At 40.2% G+C, this 9568-nt stretch overlaps 1 protein-coding gene across 1 annotated transcript; it reads left to right on the forward strand.

Annotated features, from left to right (window-relative positions):
- Positions 1 to 344: 344 nt before the first annotated feature.
- On the forward strand, positions 345 to 9347 carry LOC309548089 (uncharacterized protein; the record flags this gene model as incomplete). Its single annotated transcript, XM_082248053.1, has 3 exons — positions 345 to 405; positions 5435 to 6145; positions 8305 to 9347. The coding sequence occupies 3 exons, from the start codon at positions 345 to 347 to the stop codon at positions 9345 to 9347; spliced, it is 1815 nt and encodes a 604-aa protein (XP_082104179.1).
- Positions 9348 to 9568: the final 221 nt, after the last annotated feature.

Raw genomic sequence — 9568 nt, forward strand, 5'->3', positions numbered from 1 at the left:
GAACATAGCCTTAGCTTATTCATTCACATTGCTGAGTGGACAGCCTATTTTACTTTAGCAAATGAACCCTTCAATTACAATTTACTAATTTAAGATGAACATTATAATTTATGCTGGGCACAATCTAATGATCTTGTAGCCAGTTGTAAGCACAGAAAAAGATGAGTTGCACATTAGATTGCAAATAAAATAGCTTGGACAGCTATAGTTATTACCTCAGTTAGTTGTAGTTATTTTTTTACAGCTGCGAAAAAAACAAAATCTACTACATATAAGCCCAGATGACTTTTCCCTAAATGAATAGTATGGTGACAATTTAAATCTCTTGTCCTTCAGGATACACAATGAAGACCTTGGCTTTACTATCCTACTTGGCCCTGTTTTTAGGAACAGCTCATTCTCAAAGTAAGTAAAGAAATAAATATACAATCTAGTATCATGTTAGGAATATAAACTGCACTATGAGTGCAAGATTCATATTGTGGTACTTCAGGAACAGGGTGAAATTTGTGTCTTTAAAGAATTTTGTAGTATTGAGAAAGCTGCCAGAGGGATACATGTATTTGTCTTTGACATTAGACCCTAGAAAATATTTAATAGGGTGCAGAAAGCTGCAATGTGCAGTAATCAACAGCAGCCAATCAGCTTTCAACTTTCACCAGACCAGAGTGGATGGAAAAATGTAATAATATTTCTGACTGCTTGCTTTGGACTAGTGCAGTTTGCACACTGTTCTTATGTGTGACCCATTAGAGTTGGTAAAAATAATAGTTTGGATAACAAAATAAATATCGCAGATAAACAGATGCATTTTCTCAATATATTACGAATTTAGGCTAATTGGAGTCATAGCCTTGTGACTTCATGCCCTTACATTATAACTTTTTTTTAAAAAAAGTAGGGATATTACATTCGTGAGATATAACCTATATTTTTGGATAGTTAGGCTACCTTTTGGCACATTTTCATATAATTACATAGTTCGGTTGGAAATAAATAAATTTGTTTTACCAGTGGCCACAAACCAAAGTGTTCCAGGACAGAATTCAATAAGTGAAAAAGAAGCATACCTGGATATAAAGAATATCTCCCACAATCAAATTTGTCCAATATAAATGTAAATAAAAGTATAAGGCTCCATTCACACTTAAGCGTAGCACAGCGACGGCTGCTGCACAGCATTTATTTTAGCTTTTTTGTGTTTTTCAGTGGTGCGTTTTTTGGAGCAGAACCATTCATTTGAATGGGCCTCCCTCCCCTCCAAAAAAGCTCATGTACCAAATTTTGGCACAGGGCCAGGAGTCATCAGCGTTGTGAATTTTGCCGTGATTATAAGGCATTTTGTCACCTGTGATTCCAGTGCGCTCAGGTGTGAACGGAGCCTACATGAAACTTGTGCGAGTTCTTCCCCAGCACACACTTAGTATAAAAACAATATTATAGCTTTGCGGTTATATATATATATATATCTATACACAGTATCTCACAAAAGTGAGTACACTGCTCACATTTTTGTACATATTTTATTATATCTTTTCATGTGACAACACTGAAGAAATTACACTTTGCTACAATGTAAAGTAGTGAGTGTAGAGCTTGTATAACAGTGTAAATTTGCAACAAAAGTGAGTACACCCCCAAGTGAAAATGTCAAAATTGGGCCCGATTAGCCATTTTTCCTCCCCGGTGTCATGTGACTCGTTAGTGTTACAAGGTTTTAGGTGTGAATGGGGAGCAGGTGTTAAAAGTTTGGTGTTATCGCTCTCACTCTCTCATACTGGCCACTAGAAGATCAACATGGCACCAAATGGCAAAGAACTCCCTAAGGGTTTTAAAAAAAATTATTCTTGCTCTACATAAAGATGGCCTATGCTATAAGAAGATTGCCAAGACCCTGAAATTAAGCTGCAGTACGGTGGCCAAGACCATATAGCGGTTTAACCGGACAGGTTCCACTCAAAACCGGCCTCGCCATGGCAAACCAAAGAAGTTGAGTGCACGTGCTCAGTGTCATATCCAGAGGTCATCTTTGGGAAATAGATGTATGAATGCTGCCAGCATTGCAGCAGAGGTTGAAGGGGTGGGGGGTCAGCCTGCCAATGCTCAGACCATATGCCACACACTGCATCAAATTGGTCTGCATGGCTGTCGTCCCAGAAGGAAGCCTCTTCTAAAGATGATGCACAAGAAAGCCTGCAAACAGTTTGCTGAAGGCAAGCAGACTAAGGACATGGATTACTGGAACCATGTCCTGTGGTCTGATGAGACCAAAATAAATGTATTTGTTTCAGATAGTGTCAAGGAGCAACCAGGTGAGGAGTACAAAGACAAGTGTGTCTTTTGACCTTTTACCACATTTCAGGCTTCAAACATAAAAATATAAAACTGTAATTTTTTGTGAAGAATCAACAACAAGTGGGACACAATCATGAAGTGGAATGAAATTTATTGGATATTTCAAACTTTTTTAACAAATAAAAAACTGAAAAATTGGGCGTGCAAAATTATTCAGCCCCCTTAAGTTAATACTTTGTAGCACCACCTTTGGCTGCGATTACAGCTGTAAGTCGCTTGGGGTATGTCTCTATCAGTTTTGCACATCGAGAGACTGACATTTTTGCCCATTCCTCCTTGCAAAACAGCTCGAGCTCAGTGAGGTTGGATGGAGAGCGTTTGTGAACAGCAGTTTTCAGTTCTTTCCACAGATTCTCGATTGGATTCAGGTCTGGACTTTGACTTGGCCATTCTAACACCAGGATATGTTTATTTGCGAACCATTCCATTGTAGATTTTGCTTTATGTTTTGGATCATTGTCTCGTTGGAAGACAAATCTCCATCCCAGTCTCAGGTCTTTTGCAGACTCCATCAGGTTTTCTTCCAGAATGGTCCTGTATTTGGCTCCTTCCATCTTCCCATCAATTTTAACCATCTTTCCTGTTCCTGCTGAAGAAAAGCAGGCCCAAACCATGATGCTGCCACCACCATGTTTGACAGTGGGGATAGTGCATTCAGGGTGATGAGCTGTGTTGCTTTTACGCCAAACATAACGTTTTGCATTGTTGCCAAAAAGTTCAATTTTGGTTTCATCTGACCAGAGCACCTTCTTCCACATGTTTGGTGTGTCTCCCAGGTGGCTTGTGGCAAACTTTAACCTCCCTGGCGGTATGATTCTTTTGGATTTTAGGTGCTGAAAGCGGTACCATTATTTTGCATGTAATTCTTGTGAATGAGCAGCCCAAACCAACTGTATACATTTATTATGTATATATATATATATGTATACATATATTATATATGCACACGTGTGTGTATATATATATATATATATATATATAATGTGTATATATATATATATATATATATATTAAATGTATACAGTTGGTTTGGGCTGCTCATTCACAAGAATTACGTATATATATATATATATATATATATATATATACACACACATATATATATATATGTAAATATATATATACACATATATATGCGTATATATATATATATATATATATTTATGTATATATATACGCGATGCTTCTGGCGGTACCCCGAGTGTGGCTCGGGGGTTACCGCTTTTTGGCTCTGAAATTTAACCCCGAGCCACGCTCGGGAATACCGCTAAGAAGGTTAAACAACACTTTTTATGGATATCTTTAAGAAATGGCTTTCTTCTTGCCACTCTTCCATAAAGGCCAGATTTGTGCAGTATACGACTGATTGTTGTCCTATGGACAGAGTCTCCCACCTCAGCTGTAGATCTCTGCAGTTCATCTAAAGTGATCATGGGCCTCTTGGCTGCATCTCTGATCAGTCTTCTCCTTGTATGAGCTGAAAGTTTAGAGGGACGGCCAGGTCTTCGTAGATTTGCAGTGGTCTGATACTCCTTCCATTTCAAAATTTTCGCTTGCACAGTGCTCCTTGGGATGTTTAAAGCTTGGGAAATCTTTTTGTATCCAAATCTGGCTTTAAACTTCTCCACAACAGTATGTCGGACCTGCCTGGTGTGTTCCTTGTTCTTCATGATGCTCTCTGCGCTTTAAACGGACCTCTGAGACTATCACAGTGCAGGTGCATTTATACGGAGACTTGATTACACACAGGAGGATTCTATTTATCATCATTAGTCATTTAGGTCAACATTGGATCATTCAGAGATCCTCACTGAACTTCTGGAGAGAGTTTGCTGCACTGAAAGTAAAGGGGCTGAATAATTTTGCACGCCCAATTTTTCAGTTTTTTATTTGTTAACAAAGTTTGAAATATCCAATACATTTTGCTCCACTTCATGATTGTGTCCCACTTGTTGTTGATTCTTCACAAAAAATTACAGTTTTATATCTTTATGTTTGAAGCCTGAAATGTGGCAAAGGGTCGCAAAGTTCAAGGGGGTCGAATACTTTCGCAAGGCACTGTGTGTATATATATATATATATATAAAATAAATTAACCTACAAGTTTAATGATGTCACCAGAACAGGAGTTTCCATTGGAAGATATCCCTTGTCTTCTGGTGGCATCATTAAACTTCTGTTGACAACCATGAAACATATATGCTGTAATTGCTGACCTTTATGTAAAAATGCTGGTGTTACCTGGCTTTCTTTGGCCTCTCCCAGTGCACTATAAACTTGGAACAAGCATGTGGGAAATTAAGTCAGATTTATTTTAAAAATCCTACATTTTTCTACATGTAATATCCCGCTCCCATTGTGTTTAGCTGGTTAGTGGTCATAGAGGAGGAGGGAGGGAGTGGGCTGTCATTTATCACTGTGTATATGCCCACATGTGTGACTCTATAGTCACATAGGCTGCTCAAATGTGATAGGGAGACAGTTTTCAGTCAGCATAGAAACTGACAGAAAACTGAGCATTTGCAGAGTTGCTACCACAGCTTAAAAATTCCTAGCTGAATTAGGGACATGAACAGAAGGTAGAGATAGAGATCAACCAGGTTTTTTGCAGAATACAGAAAATGAATCTCATAGTGAGTGAGTATGAACAGCATGTTATACAGCATTTATTGATAGTTTTTTATAATGTGGGTTTAGTGACACTTTAAGGCTCATCAGTTTACTGGGGGAGGAGGTAACAATAGACAGTTGGCCTAGGAGGACAGGAAATGTATACCCAGGTCCTGATCAGAGGGTGCATACAGTATATTACACAGTATCGTTGTTCAGCTGAGCCAGTAGCACTGTATAATAATAACTTACATTCAATCCTGCATTCTTAAAACTTATCCGACTACCTATGTTCCAAGTATGTACATATTAGCAATGGACAGTGCATTTTTAGTAGACTCAGTACCCCTGGTACTCCACTAAGTTCACATTGAATAATGTGCAGTATTGAGAGATAATAGGCTTTTAGCGAGAAGACAGGTTTCTTAAAAGCACATCATCACTTTATGTTTATTTGTTTTTATCACAGATGCCCTGACATGTTCTTCTTGCCATGCTACTGCCGGCATATGTACCCAGAACACAGGCTATGTGACATGCAGCTGTATGTCTGGCTATGTTGGAAATGGAATAAACTGCACTGCCATAGCTTCCTGCACTACAGCTACCTGCTGCTCCTCAGGCTACACTTGGGATAACAGAGTAGGTTATAAACTTTGCACAGATATAAATGAATGTACAGATGCAACACTAAACACCTGTGCCTCCACCTGTACGAACAAGGTTGGTATGTATTTATGTGCCAGTACCAGAACTACTGTCTGCCCCACTAATGCATGTGCCAATGATGAAGACTGCCTGAAGGTTGGAAGTGCTGTTCAGTGTTTAGACCCATGCCTGAACTACCAGCTACTGAATGGAGCCAGCAGATTGTCTACAATCAATTCCACTGGAGCCTTCTCTACTGATAGATGGAACTTTGGTTGGTTTCGCTACAATGGCAGTGTAGGTTTGAGGATGAAGGAGGGTTGTGTTGGTTCTGTAAAATGTGGATCAGCTGAGCCATTTAGCATTAATGGCACCCATCCAGCTATTGGTGACGGAGTAGTGATGATGCCTCTTCTTGCTAACACAGTAAGCGGATGTGTAGCTGCAGGAACCATCCCAGTCAAAGCCTGCTCTGGAGGGTACTACGTCTATAAGTTCTCTGGAAGCTTGAAATATGAAGTTTATTGTACAGGTAAGTAAGAAAATCCTTACATTAGCTGTTAAAGGTATGATACAAATATGGAAAAAATGCATTCATTAGCTTGTAAGGAGTATGCATATTGTTAAACCCTTCTATTGATAGATTTAAGCCACATTATTTGGTTAGAAACGGACTAAAAGGGGTTCTTTAGCCCCTTTCCCCCCAATTTTTTTTTAAAAATCACCAGCTACAAATACTGTAGCTGCTGACTTGTTATAAAAGGACACTTACCTTTCCAGCAATCCAGCACTGTCCTCATCTTAGCCGGTTCTTCGCTGGTCTTCAGGTCCCCAGAGCCGCCATGCTAACTGAAAGAATATGGCTGTGACTCCTTGTAGCTTCATTCTCGGCTCCCCACTGCTCATGCTTAAGCTGTGCTGCACCCTGTGAATGATCCTGCAGCCCCCTAGGACCTGTGACGTGTTGATGTGTCCCAAGGGGCTGCAGGCAGGGAAAGAGGCAGAGCTTCCACCTGGAACGCACAATAAAAGCGTCCAAAAGTTGAAGAGGAGGCAGAAAAGTGGAACTTCCCTTTAGGCCTGAAGTTCCGCTTTAAGAACACTTGCAACTGTGACAGTTATCACCAGAGTCATACTTTGAATGTAGTATACACTGTGCATGCACTAGTAGGCAGAATGTAAAACACTGCAGACAAAACATTAGTATGTTTAAATAATGCCTTAATGATGGAAGGGATAGTAAATCTTAATGCCTAATCAGAATTTTGCAACTTTGTGTTAGTAAAATGGTCATTATCATTACAGCTATTTGGTGTATGTAGATGAATTATGCCTTGTTTTTTTTTTTTTTTTAACTGATTGGGCTTTTATTTGGTGGTAATTGTAATGGATAGCTCCTGAATTTTTTATATTATTAAAGGAAAACTGGCACAAGAGTAAAAAAATATATATACATTTTTGAAATTTAGCAGTATTTTTTACTTTTATCATACCCTACCCCCAAGGAACAACCCAAAATAAATCCCCCTGCTTCTCACAATTGCAGTTATACCATATATTATTTGTTGTTTGTACCTGTCCTGTAGCAGGGCCCAGAAACAACAGTGTGCTTTTCCCTTTTTTAATCCTAGCTAAAACACAATGACCCCGACCAATGACTCTTGGCATGACCTTAAGGCTGCATTCACATGTCAGCGTTTGGATCGCGGGCAGAAGCTCTTGTACTTCTTTGGAGCGTATTGCGTCCTGCGATTTTGTTTGCGCGATGTTGCCGCGATTCGGCAGGCGGAAATCGCGGCAACATCGCTCGGCGTTTGGGGGGCTATTGCAAATCAACGGGCAACGCTAGGCGTCCCGCGATTTGCAATAAATCTCCGGATCGCGGGCGGAACCGCGGCGGTTCTGCCCGCGATCCATATGCTCACATGTGAACGGAGCCTTAAACATAACCCTGACAATGACCTAGATTAAACCCTGAGCTAGCTATTTTATCTTTATTTATTTTAATCCATTACTTTACACATTTTTTTTTCAATTTTCTCCTCTGACAAGGAGAAAAAAGATTCCACATATGTTTTTCTCCATTCAAGAGGAGGAACAGCATAGGAGCGGGCTATAGAGTGACTGGTCACTGTGATAACCAATCACAGGCTATCACAGTGAACATATGATGGAGAGATGGTTCTCCTAACTAATGATCAATAGTACAAGCTGTCACTGACAGCTCTATCTCTGTGCTGGAAGTGTGCTGTGCAGCACGCGCTTAGCACGGACACACATACGCACATATTTGGCCCCACAGAAGAAAGCCTACTTCTGTGAGATCACATATATGCGTATGGTTGATGGGAAGGGTTTAAGGATTTCGAAATTTTTGAACATTTCAAACTTGAGCTTTCTTTTAGGAAACAGTTAAATCAGTGGGCATAGTTCTGCTTTAACTGGTTTTTATTGTTGAGCTATTGTTACTGATAGCAAGTGGTTTTAAGACACATTAGAGAGCTGTAAATGCAATAAATATAATACATCTCTAGTTCCCTATGTACTTATTGGTATTTCAGGCCACAGCTTGTCACATTGCATTTTATTCAGAATTATTGCTACCTGTATGATATTTCTGTTCTTTTCTAAAATTTGTTATTGTAAGTTTGAAAAACATATAGAGTAACACAGTTTTATATTTTATTTCAGATCCCTCAGAATTTGTTGTTCCAACTCTGCCTCCAACCACAACTTCTACTACTACCCCAACTACAACCCCAACTACAACCCCAACAACTACCACCCCAACCACGACCACCCCAACCACGACCACCCCAACCACGACCACCCCAACCACAACAACCCCAACCACAACAACCCCAACCACCACAACCCCAACCACCACAACCCCAACCCCCACAACCCCAACCACCACAACCCCAACCACCACAACCCCAACCACAACAACCCCAACCACAACAACCCCAACTACAACAACCCCAACTACAACAACCCCAACCACAACAACCCCAACCACCACAACCCCAACCACCACAACCCCAACCACCACAACCCCAACCACCACAACCCCAACCACCACAACCCCAACCACAACAACCCCAACCACAACAACCCCAACCACAACAACCCCAACCACAACCCCCCCAACCACTACCACCCCTACCACTACCCCCCCTACCACCACAACTCCAACAACGACTCCATCTACCACTACACCTGCTACTACAACAGCTAGCACCACCACACCCCCAACAACTACTCCAACAACTCTATTGCCAACTACCACTCAGCCTGAGATAAATATCACCTTGACCACAATAATAAATACAATTGTAATAAGTGTCACTTCTACTGTTGAAACAGTGAATGGTACAGATGTGTCATACTTAGAGGTTAATGAAACAAATTCATTTTTCACTGAAGTAAAGACCATTAGCAACTTCACTATTAACATCAATAGTAACAACTCAGTCGCATCGTCTTATACCAAAATTGCCACTGTGAAGGAGACTCCTGTTACATTTACTAACAATCCTGCTCCCCAGATTTCCAACAATGCAACAGTTGTTCCTAATCAGCAACCTTTCCAACCTTTACTTTATTTAAATACACCACCACAAACCAAGACCCTTACTGAGACAATTACCATCAACGACGATAATGTCACCAAAACCACTACAACAACCACCATTACAACACGGGAGGTCATTGTAAGCCAACACCGGTTCTGAACATCTGCTCTCCCGCTATCAATATCTTTCAAAAATGAAATGAAGAAATGTAAAATGGGAAACAGGAGAAGCCAGCATGATAAAACTTCCCCCTTGAATGTATGTTAGCAACAGCAACCACACTTATTACACTACCTAACACCTATTGCAAATCTAGTTTCCTTACCAATGATCATGTTTGATATGCTGTTTCAACCATAATCTTTATTTATTAATCAGAA

This window comes from Pelophylax lessonae (assembly GCF_965119305.1).
Source record: "Pelophylax lessonae genome assembly, chromosome: 2".
Taxonomy (NCBI): domain Eukaryota; kingdom Metazoa; phylum Chordata; class Amphibia; order Anura; family Ranidae; genus Pelophylax; species Pelophylax lessonae.